Raw genomic sequence first — 17,946 nt, 5'->3', positions numbered from 1 at the left:
AGGGGGGGGGCGTCAAAGGGAGGGGGGGGGCGTCAAAGGGAGGGGGGGGGGCGTCAAAGGGAGGGGGGGGGGCGTCAAAGGGAGGGGGGGGCGTCAAAGGGAGGGGGGGGGAGCGTCAAAGGGAGGGGGGGGCGTCAAAGGGAGGGGGGGGGGCGTCAAAGGGAGGGGGGGGGGCGTCAAAGGGAGGGGGGGGGCGTCAAAGGGAGGGGGGGGGGCGTCAAAGGGAGGGGGGGGGGCGTCAAAGGGAGGGGGGGGGCGTCAAAGGGAGAGGGGGGGGCGTCAAAGGGAGAGGGGGGGCGTCAAAGGGAGGGGGGGGGCGTCAAAGGGAGGGGGGGGCGTCAAAGGGAGGGGGGGGCGCCTCAAAGGCATGGATTCCTCCCCCTGCATTTCCTGCAGTGGACAGGAGGGGGGGGGGCAGTGGACAGGAGGGGGGGCAGTGGACAGGAGGGGGGGGCAGTGGACAGGAGGGGGGGGCAGTGGACAGGAGGGGGGGGCAGTGGACAGGAGGGGGGGGGCAGTGGACAGGAGGGGGGGGGCAGTGGACAGGAGGGGGGGGGGCAGTGGACAGGAGGGGGGGGCAGTGGACAGGAGGGAGGGGGCAGTGGACAGGAGGGGGGGGGCAGTGGACAGGAGGGGGGGGCAGTGGACAGGAGGGGGGGCAGTGGACAGGAGGGGGGGCAGTGGACAGGAGGGGGGGCAGTGGACAGGAGGGGGGGGGGCAGTGGACAGGAGGGGGGGGCAGTGGACAGGAGGGGGGGCAGTGGACAGGAGGGGGGGCAGTGGACAGGAGGGGGGGGGCAGTGGACAGGAGGGGGGGCAGTGGACAGGAGGGGGGACAGGAGGGGGGACAGGAGGGGGGACGCAGTGGACAGGAGGGGGGACGCAGTGGACAGGAGGGGGGGGCAGTGGACAGGAGGGGGGGGCAGTGGATAGGAGGGGGGGGCAGTGGACAGTGACACACACACACACACACACACACACACACACACACACACACACACACACACACACACACACACACCTCAGTTGATGCGCCCTTTCTCAGTTCCGTTTGGCGCCGGAGGTGGGGAGCGACACCTACCTGTACTTCCGGGCGCCGCCACCGTCTGACTCGGCGCCGCGAGGGAGGAAGGGGGTCCGCCATCTTACGCGCCGTGTGGCAGCTGCGGGAAGCGAGGTGATTTGGAGCGGGGAGGGGGGAGAGGTGATTTGGAGCGGGGAGAGGTGATTTGGAGCGGGGAGAGGTGATTTGGAGCGGGGAGAGGTGATTTGGAGCGGGGAGAGGTGATGCCGCTGGGGAGGGGGAAGAGGTGATGCCGCTGGGGAGGGGGAAGAGGTGATGCCGCTGGGGAGGGGGAAGAGGTGATGCCGCTGGGGAGGGGGAAGAGGTGATGCCGCTGGGGAGGGGGAAGAGGTGATGCCGCTGGGGAGGGGGAAAAGGTGATTTGGAGAGGGGAGAGAGGTGTGTGTGTGTGTGTGTGTGTGTGTGTGTGTTTTATTTATTTTTTTGGACCTTTGGCCCGTCACTCCGCCTCAGGCCAATGAGAGGTGTGGGGGGCGGGCCAAGGGGGTGGTGTGAGTGTGTGAGGCCAATGAGAGGTGTGCGGGGCGGGCCAAGGGGGTGGTGTGAGTGTGTGAGGCAAATGAGAGGTGTGCGGGGGCGGGCGGGCCAAGGGACCAATGAGATTGCCGCTAGGGACACCGGACATCCAGCAGGCAGGCATGCATGCAGGCAGGCAAACATACAGTGCTTTCACTAATATAGTATAAGATATAAAAAGAAGAGAAGATGAGACCTCTCTCCTTCCATTAAAGAATATGTGGAAACCAGTCCCTTCCATTAAAGAATGTGGAAACCAGTCCCTTCCATTAAAGAATATGTGGAAACCAGTCCCTTCCATTAAAGAATATGTGGAAACCAGGCCCTTCCATTAAAGAATATGTGGAAAGCAGTCCCTTCCACTAAAGAATATGTGGAAACCAGTCCCTTCCATTAAAGAATATGTGGAAACCAGTCCCTTCCACTAAAGAATATGTGGAAACCAGTCCCTTCCATTAAAGAATATGTGGAAACCAGTCCCTTCTTAAAGAATATGTGGAAACCAGTCCCTTCCATTAAAGAATATGTGGAAACCAGTCCCTTCTTAAAGAATATGTGGAAACCAGTCCCTTCCATTAAAGAATATGTGGAAACCAGTCCCTTCTTAAAGAATATGTGGAAACCAGTCCCTTCCATCGCTTTACAGGCGTGTGATCTCCTTTTCCTTACCTTTCTTGCTCATGTGCTTTCAAATCCTTCCTTCCTCCCTTGTGTGCCCCTTCCTCCCTTGTGTGCCCCTTCCTCGCTCCCGCTCCTCGCTTCCTCGCTCCCATAAAGTGCCAGACCTTGTCATAATGTAGCACCCCGCAATGGCTCGGGGGGTGGGGGGGGGGGTCCGTTTATAAGCATTGGGATGTGATCCCAATAATGGGAGCCAGCCGCCCGTTGTGGGTATTAAGCATCTTAATGTTTATATCTTGTATTTTTTTTATTTTAGGGCTATCAAGAATGCGAAAGGGCTGCACAGCAAGAAGGAGGTTCCAATCCACCGAGTGGCAGACATCTCCGGGGTAAGGCTGGGGGGCTCTCCGTATTTGGGGCGTAAAACAGACCTCACTCAGGGGTGACCACACGTACACTGATGCTTTGTAGGATCCTATAACTTTGGGTTCACAGGCAGAAAAACGAACGATAAAGAAAACTCGCCGCGCGATCAGCGGCAGAACGAAGGCGCGGCCATGCGCCCGTTGTATAATCACGTGAATTTATTTCTTGCAGATGCAGTAAGACTTGGTGTGCGCGTTATCGCTGCTGCCCGGACAGGTTAACACTGCGGGGAGTGGGGGGTCCCTGTTCCGGAATCATTGAGCCGCCCCCCCCCCGCCCCGCACGCATAGCGAGATCGCGGCAGACACTGTCCCCAGCGCTGCAGGCTTTTGTCCACGGCGCCTGGGACAGTGCGTCTTACTGCATCTGTGGGTAATAAAATGCTTCGGCCCACAACAGGGCCTTTTTTTTAAAGGACTTTTGAGACATCCTGTAATGGCCAAAAGCATTGGTCTGGTACTGCGAAGCGAGATTAAACTCCAGATTTGTGTCGAGCCTTTCTGGGTTTTTTTAATTGCATTATTACAGCTGTGAAACATTTGCTTTGTAGAGTTGGAAATTGACGGAATCGAGCTTGGCGTCTGCCGGTTTAAGAAATGCCCCAAACTTTCCCAGTCTTCCCGGGTCTCTCGCGTCACGTGTGAAAGTCGCCGATAATCCAGGAATACGGGGCACGGAGTTGTCCCAAAGCATTGATTCTCATCTGCCGTATTTATAGGGGGTTTTTTTCATTGACATTTTTGCAAAGTGTTATGGTTTGCAAATATGGCATTTGCTGTGCTCGCGAGGGGTTTTCCCCGCACCCTTACTGGGGCTTAAGGGCCAATATCACACCTTCACGCAACCAGTGGGGACCGCACTGGGACATGGGCCCATTCTGACTAAGTGCTGCTATTCGATCTCATTTACGTCAGTGTGTCACATGGTGTCTGCCAGCGCGGGTAGCTGTATGTATGCAACTATCACTCTCTAGCGCTAGTTAAAAGCCATTGTTTTAGCAGGATTTTCCGCCCACGTAATAAATTTATTTATTTATTTATTTATAAAATATTTTACCAGGAAGTAATACATTGAGAGTTACCTCTCGTTTTCAAGTATGTCCTGGGCACAGAGTAAAACAAATAATACATGGTTACAAATACAGTTACATAAATGAACAAGGTATACATTTATATACAAGACATTGCATGCACAGTTAAAGAAAATATATATTATGAGCGTATGAAACAGTTACAGACCAGATTAAAGTGTGAGACAGCCTTAGATTTGAAAGAACTTAAGCTGGTGGTGGATATGAGAGTCTCTGGTAGGTTGTTCCAGTTTTGGGGTGCACGGAAGGAGAAGGAGGAACGTCCGGATACTTTGTTGAGTCTTGGGACCATGAATAGTCTTTTGGAGTCTGATCTCAGGTGATAGGTACTGCATGTGGTAGGGGTGAGGAGCTTGTTCAGGTAGCTGGGTAGCTTGCCCAGAAAGTATTTGAGGGTGAGACAGGAGAGGTGAACTTTGCGCCTAGACTCTAGTGATGACCAATCTAGTTCTTTGAGCATTTCGCAGTGATGTGTGTTGTAGTTGCATTGGAGAACAAAACGACAAATTGAATTGTAGAGGGTGTCAAGTTTGCTAAGGTGGGTTTGAGGAGCCGAGCCATATACTATGTCTCCATAGTCAATAATTGGCATTAGCATCTGCTGTGCAATACGCTTTCTGACCAGGAGACTTAGGGAGGATTTGTTCCTGTAAAGTACCCCTAGTTTGGCATAGGTCTTGGTTGTCAGGGTATCAATGTGCATCCCGAATGTTAAGTGGGAGTCAAACCATAAGCCCAGGTATTTAAAACTAGTGACAGGTGTTAGGGTGGTGTTAGCGTTGGTTCTAATCAGGAGCTCAGTCACTGGAAGCTTTACAAATTTAGTCTTGGTCCCAAATACCATTGTTACAGTCTTGTCAGTGTTTAAAAACAGTTTGTTTTGGGAAATCCAGTTTTCGAGTCTCAAAAAGTCAGACTGAAGTATGTGTTGAAGGTCAGAGAGGCTATGGCTGTGTGCATACAGGATTGTGTCATCTGCATACATGTGTATTGAGGCTTCCTTACAAGCTGTGGGAAGATCATTAATGAACACTGAGAAGAGTAGGGGCCCCAGAACAGAGCCTTGCGGGACACCACAGGTGATATCCAGGGGGTTGGAGTTAGAGCCTGAGATGGACACATGTTGGGATCTTCCTGATAGGTAGGACTGAAACCAGTTTAAAGCATGTTTCCCTATTCCAGAGCTCTGGAGTTTGTTAAGCAGGATAGCATGATCAACTGTGTCAAAAGCCTTTGCAAAATCTAGGAATACTGCACCAGTGAGTTGTCCCCGTTCCATTCCACACTGGATTTCATTGCAAACTTTTAGCAGGGTAGTTACGGTGGAGTGTTTGGGACGAAACCCAGACTGGAATTGGCTAGGGAAATTTGTCTTGGTGTAGAACTCGCTTAATTGGGAGTGGACACATTTTTCCATAACTTTGGATAGAATTGGGAGAAGTGAGATTGGCCTGTAGTTTGAGACAGTGTTTTTGTCCCCACTTTTGAAGATTGGGACAACTCTGGCAGTTTTCCAGGTCTTAGGGATATGGCCTGCAGACAGGATAGAGTTGACTATGGACGCAATTGGTTTGGCAATGGCTGGGGCACCAAGTCGTAGGAACCTAGATTGTAGTAAGTCGGGTCCACATTGGCTGCTTAGTTTTAGTTTGAGGAGCGCTTGTGTAATCTCCTCTTCAGATACTGGGCTAAATTGAAAATTGTGGGCAGTGTTGGGAGGGGGTGGGACTATAGGGGTACTCCCAGGATGAGATTCAGGTTTGGGGTTTGTGCTGCGTTTCGCTAATAAGTTAGTGGCACACCCCACAAAGTAATCATTGAATGCATTTGCAATGTCAGTGGGGTTTGTCAGAGTAATATCCCCCTTAGTGATATTACTTGGTTGTTGATGGTTAGGAGGCTGGAATATATTGTTGATAACCTTCCAGAAATTAGCTGGGTTTGATGTATTCTGGAGGAGATTGTCAGAGTAATATTGTGCTTTTGCATGCCTTGTTTGCCTTGTGCACACGTTCCGCAGGCATCTGTAGTGATTGAGATCCTTGGTAGTGCCAGTTACTTTGTAGCTTTTCCACAAGGCATCCCTGAACTGGTAGAGTGCTATAAGGTCAGGTGTAACCCATGGAAGGTGGGCCCCCCGTACCCTTATTTTGCGTAGTGGAGCATGGGTATCGCAGAGTTTTAAGAACTCGGATTGGAAATAGTCGAGCGCAGAATCAGGGTCGGGAATTAAATCGATTCTGTGCCATGGGCAGTTGGTAAGGTCATCCAGAAACTGTTGTGGGTTAAAGTTTTTAAATGTTCTAGTGAGGAGAACTTTGGGGCTTGAATGGGGCGGTTTAATTTTCCTTACACAGTACACTATTGCATGGTCACTGAAAATGTCAGGAAGGATGCCAGAGGATTGGATTCTGCTGGGGTTTGAGGAGAGAATCCAGTCTAGCAAGGAATGGTTATGCGACTTCAGGTTTATTCGTGTGGGTTGGGAAATGAGTTGCGATAGGTTAAGTGACTTGAGTTGTATCTGGATTTTGTGGTTTTTAGGGTCAAGCCAATTGAAGTTGAAATCCCCAAGGACTAGCAGCTCACTCTTCTCATTCAGAGAGGAAATGGAGGCAAGAAATTGGGTGATATCAGTCAGGGATTGTAGAAGGGCTTTAGGGGGGCGGTAGATGCCAGCAAGCAAGATGGGCTTAGAAAAGGGGAGGCAGATTTTGCCAACTAGAGTTTCAAAAGAGGGTGGACTTGGTGGGCAATGTAGCAGTGTAAATTGTAAGGTGTCTGCAATATAAAATAACACCCCTCCTCCTCTCTTTGACCTATCTCTCCTAAAAATGGAGTATCCCTGAATGGCGATATTTGCATCAGGGGTTTTAGAGGATAGCCATGTTTCTGTAAGAACGATGGCTTTGGGTTTATGCATAAGGCACCATGCCCTTAGTTCGTCTAGTTTGGGCAGCAGGCTCCGGATGTTTATATGGGCGACAGATAGCCCTTTTTGGAATTTAAAGGTGGAATTCTCAGGGGCATGGGACAGAGCTGAAATGGGAGGACCTGGGTTAGTTTCAACATCACCTGCTAGAGAGAGTAATAGTATGAGAAGAAATTTGGGTAGTTGTTTACAAGTTGTAGATTTGTGGTGTTTTCCATTAGAGTGAGCAGTGGTTGGTGTGCTGGTTTTTAGAGTTCTCCACCAACATTCAGTAGATAGTGCAAGGCTTTTGAGTAGTCCAGGGTGTATGGTGATGTTGGGTGCGGGCCAGGATGGAGGAGTTTGTAGTGGATAGAGGGAGTAACATCTCCATGAGGCCAGGAGAAAGAAAAAAGTTAAAATACATAGCAGGTTCATGATGCCAGAGGTAGGCAGTGTTGCATGGAGCTGTTATGAGCAGAGTGAGTGTGTGCAGACTAAACAGCAGGGGTGAACCTGTACCTTGTCATGTGTTTTGCTGCATTGCAATGCTAGGGTCAAGTCAGGGTTTCAGTGTTTTGTGCAGTCAGTTTTGGGAGAGGCTGCAGTGAAAGAAGTTGTAAAGGGGTGGGGGGTTAAACTATGCAGGCTAACAAGCATGGGATCATAGTGTGATCTGAATAGCTTACCATTTGTTGTCTTGAGTTAAAGAGTTTGCAGAAAGAAGCAGTCCCCAGTCACACTGTAGTCTAACTGTATCACTTAAAAACCTCACTTTAAATGCCTCACTGCCTAATGCAGTTCCTGCCCAATGCAGCTGAGCTGTTAGTATTATACACAAAAAAAGGTCACATGACCCTCCCCCTCCCCAATCAGTCACCTTGTTCCATTTGTTCAATTAACAGCACAGAGTTAAGAGGAAAAAAAAAAAAAATACTTTTTACATTCAAACATACTAACTTATATATCAATTCAACAAGGCCAGATTCAGTCTTATACACAGGGTTTCAACATCAGGAACATACTTATATATCAATTCAACAAGGCCAGATTCAGTCTTATACAGAGGGTTTCAACATCAGGAACATACTTATATATCAATTCAACAAGGCCAGATTCAGTCTTATACACAGGGTTTCAACATCAGGAACATACTTATATATCAATTCAACAAGGCCAGATTCAGTCTTATACACAGGGTTTCAACATCAGGAACATACTTATATATCAATTCAACAAGGCCAGATTCAGTCTTATACACAGGGTTTCAACATCAGGAACATACTTATATATCAATTCAACAAGGCCAGATTCAGTCTTATACACAGGGTTTCAACATCAGGAACATACTTATATATCAATTCAACAAGCCCAGATTCAGTCTTATACACAGGGTTTCAACATCAGGAACATACTTATATATCAATTCAACAAGGCCAGATTCAGTCTTATACACAGGGTTTCAACATCAGGAACATACTTATATATCAATTCAACAAGGCCAGATTCAGTCTTATACACAGGGTTTCAACATCAGGAACATACCTGTGAAGAGAATGCAATTAGATCCATGTCATATCAGCTGAGGTTATTGGTTATTGGTCTTGCATGAAGAAGGTGAGTATATTAACTATATATATATATATTAACTGTAGTCTAACTGTATCACTTAAAAACCTCACTTTAAATGCCTCACTGCCTAATGCAGTTCCATGACTATTGACATTTAGTCATTGACTAAATGACTATTGTAACTGCTTTGGCCGCCTCGATTCCATTGGGGAAGTACAATATGGCGCACGCGTGACTGTCCTTACTGTCTCCGTAGTTTGCATGCATTATAAAAACTCTAGTGAGCTGTACTATTAGGGTTGTGGGGTTTGTCTGTCCGGGTCTCAGACGATACTGACCCATCTATTTGCCACGCGGATCCTCCTCCACCTGCACTCCTTACTCCGGGGTTTGCTGTTCTTGCGCCTGCCTTACTGCTTAGTGCCAGAGAAATGCTGCTTGTTTCTGGTGCCGTTAAGACTTCTCTTGCTTAATGAGCCGGCCGTTCATAACCGCGCCATAGAAAACCTTTTTGTCTTTTAACTTGCAAATGTTAAAGCGTTTGCCACTGATTGTTCTCGCAGCCGTTCCAGTCATTTTGTTAACTTTGAAGGTAAAGAAGATTTATTTACCTTGTGCGTCTTTTGAAATTTGCGTTGCCGCTTTCAGCACCCGACTAACAATGTGTTTAAAGCAGCACTACTACACACGCCCTTGTTTTCTTCTCTTATGTGTATATATAAAGCGTGTGCCAAAGTATAATTCTACATTCTTACCCAAGCTGGCAATCGTTTGCTGCTCCTGTTATACATCTGTAAAAATCCTGCCTGTGTGCCTAAAGAAATGGCCGCCTTCTAACTCTTTGCTGCAGTCGGTGAAATGCTGCAGCTGATATGTAACGTTATATTACTGTGTGTAACACATTATTACTCTGAAAGCTGCAACAATAGACATTCTGCTGTTAGTAACACAGCGACGGATCTGTTTGTGAGCTCGGTATAAACGCCAGGAGTTTCACATGTTGCAAGCAGCGGGCCAAGCAATATCCTACCTGTGTGTTTACATAAAATCAGTTCTGTAGTATTAGATAATACGTACTGCCACTTTTTTTAGTAAAGAATGCAGCTCTTAAATGTTCTTTTTAATGCGTGTTGGAGGCAGTCCAAGCGGCTTAAAAAGAATTAACATAAAATATTTTTGTTTTAATATATGCAGCCTTTGATTTCTGTTATTGAAAACTAATTACCTAAGATGCTGATTGATTGATTGGTTCTCCTGAGATCGAGCAGCAAAATCCAGCTTTCCAGGGTTTATGAAATGGCTGCGTTTCAAATCAATCCTTCAGTCGGTGTAATTCAGCAGCTACAATGTATTCTCATATTACTAAGGTAACATTATCAATTTCTACAGTTTGCAGTTCAAACTGTTGGGAATATTGGCAACACATTATTGAACAGATTACAGCTATCTGGATGTTATACTGTAGATTAGAGGTTATCACCGGATGTCCTCAGTTTTTATACATTAATTATTTTGTGGAATACATTCATAGCTGCGCCCCCTGAACCTTGCAGAACCAGGAGAGGGAGCGGCTCAGTGAGTAAAGACACTGATTGGCACTGAGTGTGAAGCAGGGGAACCTGGGAGAAGGAGCGGCTCAGTGAGTAACGACACTGACTGGCACTGAGTGTGAAGCAGGGGAGCCTGGGAGAAGCAGCGGCTCAGTGAGTAAAGACACTGACTGGCACTGAGTGTGAAGCAGGGGAGCCTGGGAGAAGCAGCGGCTCAGTGAGTAAAGACACTGACTGGCACTGAGTGTGAAGCAGGGGAACCTGGGAGAAGGAGCGGCTCAGTGAGTAAAGACACTGACTGGCACTGAGTGTGAAGCAGGGGAGCCTGGGAGAAGCAGCGGCTCAGTGAGTAAAGACACTGACTGGCACTGAGTGTGAAGCAGGGGAGCCTGGGAGAAGCAGCGGCTCAGTGAGTAAAGACACTGACTGGCACTGAGTGTGACGCAGGGGAACCTGGGAGAAGGAGCGGCTCAGTGAGTAAAGACACTGACTGGCACTGAGTGTGAAGCAGGGGAGCCTGGGAGAAGCAGCGGCTCAGTGAGTAAAGACACTGACTGGCACTGAGTGTGAAGCAGGGGAACCTGGGAGAAGGAGCGGCTCAGTGAGTAAATACACTGGCACTGAGTGTGAAGCAGGGGAACCTGGGAGAAGGAGCGGCTCAGTGAGTAAAGACACTGACTGGCACTGAGTGTGAAGCAGGGGAACCTGGGAGAAGGAGCGGCTCAGTGAGTAAAGACACTGACTGGCACTGAGTGTGAAGCAGGGGAACCTGGGAGAGGGAGCGGCTCAGTGAGTAAAGACACTGACTGGCACTGAGTATGAAGCAGGGGAACCTGGAGAAGCAGCGGCTCAGTGAGTAAAGACACTGACTGGCACTGAGTGTGACGCAGGGGAACCTGGGAGAAGGAACGGCTCAGTGAGACACTGACTGGCACTGAGTGTGAAGCAGGGGAACCTGGGAGAAGGAGCGGCTCAGTGAGTAAAGACACTGACTGGCACTCAGTGTGAAGCAGGGGAACCTGGGAGAAGGAGCGGGTCAGTGAGTAAAGACACTGACTGGCACTGAGTGTGAAGCAGGGGAACCTGGGAGAAGGAGCGGCTCAGTGAGTAAAGACACTGACTAGCACTCAATGTAAAGCAGGGGAGCCTGGGAGAAGGAGCGGCTCAGTGAGTAAAGACACTGACTGGCATTAAGTGTGAAGCAGGGGAGCCTGGTTCAATTCCCGGTGTTGGCTCCTTGTGACCTTGGGCAAGTCACTTTAACTCCCTGTTCCTTAGGCACCAAAAACATAGATTGTAAGCTCCACGGGGCAGGGACCTGTGCCTGCAAAATGTCTCTGTAACGCGCTGCGTACAATTAGCAACGCTATACAAGAACATACTATTATTATTATTATTAACCCTCCAGAGAATGCCTTTGAACGTACCTCTAAAAGTGTCCTGTTTATAAAGATATCAAGAGAGACATATTTTAATACAATTTTTGCCAAAACAAATGCCTCGTATTGAGACTCTCAGCCCCATACATTACATCTTATACTTTCCGTGGCCATAAGTGATAACTCGCTAATTAAGTCCTCTTTGAAGCTCTGGACAGACCCAGGAAGAATATTGACCTATCATATACCCAATACTGTATATTGTATTTTTTTAAACAAATGATAACCACATTAACCCCATAAGCACCAGATTGATTAAAATAAGTATTCCCCATCATTTTCCTTACAAGCAGCAAGAGCTTTGTAACGATTTACTGTTTGTGAACATTTGTTGCCAACGTTCTCAGCAGTTTGAGCTGCAAACTGTAACAATAGATAATGTTCCCTTAGTACAGGCCTGCACAACTTGTAAAGCGAGAAGGGCCGATCTGCTCCAAGGAAAACAGATTTGGGCCGCACGGGTAAAATCATCGTCATCGTCATCTTCATTGCCATCGTCATCATATCTCCCCCAGCACCTCTCATCATCATCATCATCATCCTCATATCTCCTCCAGTACCCCTCATCAATCTCTTCCAGCACCCCTCATCATCCTCATATCTGCCCCAGCATCCCTCATCATCTCATATATCTCCCCCAGCACTCATTATCTTCATATATCTCCCCCAGCACTCATCATCTTCATACATCTCCCCCAGCACTCATCTTCATATATCTCCCCTCAGCACCCCTCATCCTCATATCTCCCCCTGCACCCCTAATCATCAACCTTTGCGAGACTCACCCTCTATCTCACACACCACCATCTCTCCCCCCTCACCATACATAATACTCCCCCTCCACATAATACACAATACCTCCCTGCAGACCACACACCTCACCCCCCCTGCACCTCCCCCCCTGCTCCTCGCCTCACTCTCCCCCCTGCATCTCACATCACATCCCTGCACCTCACATCACATCACCCTCCTGCACCTCACCTCACATCACCCCACTACACCTCCCCGCTTGCACCTCACCTCCCCCCCCCTGCACCTCACCTCCCCCCCTGCACCTCACTTCCCCCCCTGCACCTCACCTCCCCCCCTGCACCTCACCTCCCCCCATGCACCTCACCTCCCTCCCCTGCACCTCACCTCCCCCCCCCTGCACCTCACCTCCCCCCCTGCACCTCACTTCCCCCCCTGCACCTCACCTCCCCCCCCTGCACCTCACCTCCCCCCCCATGCCTCACCTCCCTCCCCTGCACCTCACCTCCCCCCCCCCTGCACCTCACCTCCCCCCCAACGGCACCTCACGGCGGCAGAGCAGGCAGGACTCGAGGAGGAGGAGGGGGGAGCGGGCTCAAGGGCCGGAGAGGAGGGGGGGGAGAGCGGCTCGCGGGCCGGAGAGGAGGGGGGGGAGAGCGGCTCGCGGGGTGGAGAGCAGGCTCGGGAAGGAGGAGGACGGGAAAGCCGCCGCAGGGCCGCGTGTTGTGCAGGCCTGCCTTAGTAATATAAGGATACATTGTAGCTGCTGAGTTACAATGACTGAAGGATTGATTTGAAACTGAAAGGCGGCCATTTAGTGAACCCTGGGATGTAGGATCTTTGCTGATCGATCACGGGAGAACACATTGATCCTCGGCTTAGGTAATTACTGTAGTTCTCAATAAAAGTAATGAAAAGCTGCATATATTAAACAAAAAAATGTTTTTCACAAAACCCTTCACTGTGGGAAAATTGTGACCTTATTTGATACAATATTTATGATTTAAGAACAAATTACAGTTTAAGAAATAATACATTTTTGTTCTTTAAAAAAAAAATTTTTTACTAGTTGGTAAATAGGAAAGTGGTGATACTCAATACCATTATACTTCTATAATTGCCCTAAAGTAGCCCAGAAATGCATTCCTGGCTTCTCCGGCTAAGGGAGTGTCTCTTTCCCAAGCACGGTACTTGAGGCAGAGCCTAAAACCGCTCTGTACCCTCTACCCCTCAAGTTGCAGTTTCATGTATTTGCTTGTAGTGTAAAAATGAGTCTGTTTCTATTTTCTAAGGTCACGTATATTTTTAATGTTCATTATTGGTCTTTCCAAATAGGTCTTTAAAACTAGGCTGCAATCCTTGGCAAAATAAATAAATAAATCAAACGTAAGAGACTAAACTGTTGACCAATTCCAGGCGTGTTGCTTCCAAACAGTCTGATTGTAGCAGGAACGAGGTGTAGAACGTAAAAACACTACTGAGAGACATTACAATGAAATAAATAAAAATACTTATCACAAGTGTGCAATATGTGCTCAATGGCCTACGTTTTACCAATTAAACATGCCACTAGTTTACCGTGGTCCTATAGGCACTGTTACAGGCGTGACCAACTCCAGTCTACAAGGGCCACCAACAGGTCAGGTTTTCAGGATATCCCAGCTTCAGCACAGGTGCCTCAATTCGAGGCTCTGTCAAAGGCTGTGCTGAAGCAGGGAGTGATTGATCCCCCTGTGCTGAAACTGGGATATCCCTAAAACCTGAACAGGTTAGTGATACGCGCTCCAACATTTGCGTCCAGTCTTGATTCAATATTATAAGTCCTTTATAAAGATGCAAAGGATAGGTACCTGGGGCTAGTGAGATATATAAGCGATGACCATAGCACTTTAGTGACTGTATAATCAAAAATAGGGTGTCTCTGTCCCTGAAGGTTAAAGGCTGAGATTAAAAAAAATCAGACCTAAAACCTCATTGGGAGAGTCCTAAATAGACATAAAGGAATAGTGTACTCACATATAGTTGCCCCAGTCCTGTGTATCCTGACCTGTTTGGGGCGGGTTTAAGACGGGAGTTGCGCTGCTCCCCTGCGTGGTGATAGCGTGCCCCCCCGCTCCCACCCGTTCCCAGGCAGTGGGATGGTGCTGTGCAGCTGCCCTCGCTGTTAATTGCTCCGCCGGGGGTGGGGATCACGGAATAGGCTGACAGTGTGCAAACATGTTTATAGAAGCTCTTTGCATCTCACATGTCTCGGTAATTAGGGGCTGTGTTAGAATCTAAATACTGACACTGGTCCCGAGTCCTGTGAATACCATTTGCATGTCATTACCCAGGACCCCTGGCTGCAGTGGAAGCTTTGTATGGTAAGAGATAACGGGGAAAGGCGACAGGGCTGTGTACACCAGCGGTTCAGAGCTCCAGACCTCAAGCCAACTTTTCAGGATATCCCTGCTTCAGCACAGGTGGCTCAATCAGAGGAGGCGTGACCTTTGAGCCTCTGAGTCACCTGTGCTGAGCCTGAGATATCTTGAAAACCTGACCTGTTTGGGGGGGGGGGGGTTCTTGAGGACTGGGGTTGCGCACAAATCCCACTTATTAATATCTGTGAGGGTTCATTAACCCCTTCATTGCATTCCGCTCTGGCGGCGAAGAAGGGTTGTATTGAAATTTTTACATTTTAAAATGGAAATGTTATTGAAATGAGCGAGACTGGTAGGTACATGACTAAGCACCGACCCGTTTTATTTAATCGGGCTTCCTGCAGAACTGCGTCTCCTGCTTGCATACCGTCCCCTGATTAAATGCGCAGTAATAGTCCCCAGACATTCCCTATCACGCAGATATATTGAGACCATATTTCCTCGCTGCCTGTGACCCTCGGTTCTAGCAGAGCCTATAACTCATCTGTGAGTAACGCTGCGTTACAATGGCTGCTGTGTTCCTGCCACCTGCCCACACTCACTCTTGTTGCTTGTATGAAACCTGCAATGAAAGCCTCAGTGAGACGGGGCAATTATTATTTTCAGGTACGGCCTTGGATACAGAAGAAACAAACCGGTATTGAATATTATAGGGCACGAGGCTGCGAGTTCAGCTGGGTTTTGTACGGTTGCGCTGTTGGGAATTGTTATACGTGTTAGCCATTGGCTACTAGAGAGGTCAGCAAAGACATTCATCCTTCGATGCTTTACTGCGCCCCTCGCTTCTCCCCCTCCCCTCCCTTCTCCCCTCCCTCCCCCTTCTCCCCTCCCTCCCCTCCCCCCTCCCCTTCTCCCCTCCCAGCCTCCCCTTTTCCCCTCCACCTCCCCCTCCTCCCCCTTCTCCCCCCCCTCCCCTTCTCCCCCTCTCTCCCCCTTCTCCCCCCCCTTCTCCCCCCTCATCCCCCTTCTCCCCCCCCTCCCCCCTCCCCCTCCTCCCCCCCTCCCCCTTCTCCCCCCCTCACCTCTCCCTTCCCCTCCTCCTTCCCTTCCCTCCTCCTTCCCTTCCCCTCCTCCTTCCCACCCCCTCCCTTCCCACCCCCTCCCCTTCCCACCCCTCCCTTCCCCTCCTTTCCCCTCCCTTCCCCTCCTTTCCCCTCCCTTCCTCTTCCTCCCCCTCCCTTCCTTCCCTCCCCCTCCTCCCTTCCTTCCCTCCCCCCTTCCTTCCCTCCCCCTCCCTCCTTCCCTCCCCCCTCCCTTCCCCCCTTCTCACCCTCCCCCCCTCCCCCTCTCCCTTCCCAGCCTCCCCCTTTTCCCCTCCTCCTCCCCCTCCTCCCCCTTCTCCCCCACCTTCTCCCTTCTCCCCTCCCCCTTCTCCCCCCTCTTCCCCCTTCTCCCCCCTTCCCCTCCCTTCCCTTCCCCTTCCTCCTTCCCACCCCTCCTTCCACCGCCTCCTTCCCTTCCTCTATCCCTCCTCCCCTCCCTCGATCCCTCCCCCTCCTCCTTCCGTCCCTCCACCCCTTCCTTCCTCCCCCCTCCCATGCCTTACCTCCCCCTCCCTTCCTTCCTCCCCCTCCCTTCCTTCCCCCCCTCTCCTTCCCCCCTCCCTTCCCCCCCCCCTTCCTTCCCCCCCTCCCTTCCTCCCCCCCTCCCTTCCCCCCCCTCCCTCCCTCCCTTCCCCCCCTCCCTTCCCTCCCTTCCCCCCCCTCTCCTTCCCCCCCCTCCCTTCCCCCCCACATCCTTCCCCCCCCTCCCTTCCTTCCCCCCCCCCTCCATCCTTCCCCCCCCTCCCTTCCTTCCCCCCTCCCTTCCTTCCCCCTCTCCCCCCCCTTCCTTCCCTTCTCCCCCTTCCTGCCTTCCTTCCCTTCCCCTCCTTCCTTCCTCCCGCCTCCCTTCCTTCCTCCCCTCTTCCTGCCTTCCTTCCTTCCCTCCCTCCCTTCCTTCCCTCTCCTTCCTCCCCCCCTCCTTCCTTCCCCCCCTCCCTTCCTTCCCCCCCTCCCCTCCTTCCCCCCCTCACATCCTTCCCCCCTCCCTTCCTTCCCCCCTCCCCCCTCCCTTCCCCCCTCCCCCCCTCCCTTCCTTCCTCCCCCCTCCCTTCCTTCCCTTCCCTCCCCCCCTTCCTGCCTTCCTTCCTTCCCTCCCCCTCCCTTCCCCCTCCCTTCCTTCCCTCCCGCCTCCCTTCCTTCCTCCCCCCTTCCTGCCTTCCTTCCCTCCCCCCTCCCTTCCCTCCCCCTCCCTTCCTTCCTTCCTTCCCTCCCCCCTCCCTTCCTTCCCCTCCCCTTCCTCCCCCCCCTTCCTTCCTCCCCCTTCCTCCCTCCCCCTCCCTTCCTTCCTCCCACTCCCTTCCTTCCCCCTCCCTTCCTTCCCCCCTCCCTTCCTTCCCCCCCCTCCCTTCCTTCCCCCCTCCCTTCCCCCCCTCCCTTCCCCCCCTCCCTTCCTTTCTCCCCCTCCCATCCTTCCCCCTCCCTCTCCTTCCCCCTCCCTCCCTCCCTTCCTCCCTCCCTCCCTCCTTCCCCTCCCTTCCCTCCCCCCCTTCCTGCCTTCCTTCCTTCCCTCCCCCTCCCTTCCCCCTCCCTTCCTTCCTCCCGCCTCCCTTCCTCCCCCCCTTCCTTCCTCCCCCCCTTCCTTCCTTCCTTCCCTCCCCCCCTCCCTTCCTTCCCCTCCCCTTCCCTCCCCCCCCTCCCTTCCTCCCCCCCTTCCTCCCCCCCCCTCCCTTCCTTCCCCCCCTCCTTCCTTCCCCCCCTCCCTTACTTCCCCCCCTCCCTTACTTCCCCCCCTCCCTTACTTCCCCCCCCTCCCTTCCTTCCCCCCCCTCCCTTCCCTTCCCCCTCCCTTCCTTCCCCCTCCTCCCTTCCTTCCTCCCCTCCCTTCCCCCCTCCTTCCCTCCCCCCTTCCTTCCCTCCCCCCTTCTTTCCCTCCCCCCTTCTTTCCCTCCCCCCTCCTTTCCCTCCCCCCTCCTTCCCCTCCTTTCCCTCCCTCCTTTCCCTCCCTACTGTCCCCCCTTCCCTTCCCCCCTCCCTTCCCTCCCCCCTTCCTTCCCTCCCCCCTTCTTTCCCTCCCCCCTCCTTTCCCTCCCCCCTCTCCTTCCCCTCCTTTCCCTCCCCCCTCCTTCCCCTCCTTTCCCTCCTTCTGTCCCCCCTTCCCCTCCCCCCTCCCTTCTTCCCCCCTTCCCCTCCCTCTCCCTTCCCTTCCTTTCTCCTCTTGTCCCCCTCCATCCCTTTCTCCTTTTGTCCCTCCCTTTCTCTCCTTGTCCCCTTCTCCCTTTCTCTCTCCTTGTCCCCTTCTCCCTTTCTCTCCTTGTCCCCTCCCTTTCTCTCCCTTGTCCCCTTCTCCCCTCCATCCTTCCCCCTCCTCTCCCACTCCCCCCTCCTCCCTCCCACCCCCGGTCAGTGAAAGAAGAAAGTATTAAATGATAAAGTATTTATGTACATATTTAAAGACACTTTTTTTTCACCCTCTTTGTAGCTCACTTCAAAAGCATTGATCTGTATTCGTAATGTGAAAAATAAAAGTATAATATTAGCTATACACAAGTACCTTCCCCTCAGCCCGTGGATGCAGGTATGGGCT

General features: G+C 51.4%; 1 protein-coding gene across 2 annotated transcripts in view; it reads left to right on the top strand.

The window, feature by feature from the left end:
• The window catches only part of SND1 (staphylococcal nuclease and tudor domain containing 1), an 810,790-nt gene that overhangs the window by 401,333 nt on the left and 391,511 nt on the right, over window positions 1-17,946 (top strand). For both annotated transcript variants that reach the window (XM_075599279.1, XM_075599278.1), the window contains exon 14: window positions 2,538-2,610. In XM_075599279.1, the coding sequence (XP_075455394.1) occupies window positions 2,538-2,610 (73 nt within the window). The remainder of the gene's footprint in view (window positions 1-2,537; window positions 2,611-17,946) is intronic.

Source organism: Ascaphus truei, chromosome 5 (assembly GCF_040206685.1).
Source record: "Ascaphus truei isolate aAscTru1 chromosome 5, aAscTru1.hap1, whole genome shotgun sequence".
Taxonomy (NCBI): Eukaryota; Metazoa; Chordata; class Amphibia; order Anura; family Ascaphidae; genus Ascaphus; species Ascaphus truei.
Note: the sequence above shows the minus strand (reverse complement) of the source record. Positions and strands in the feature narration are given on the sequence as shown.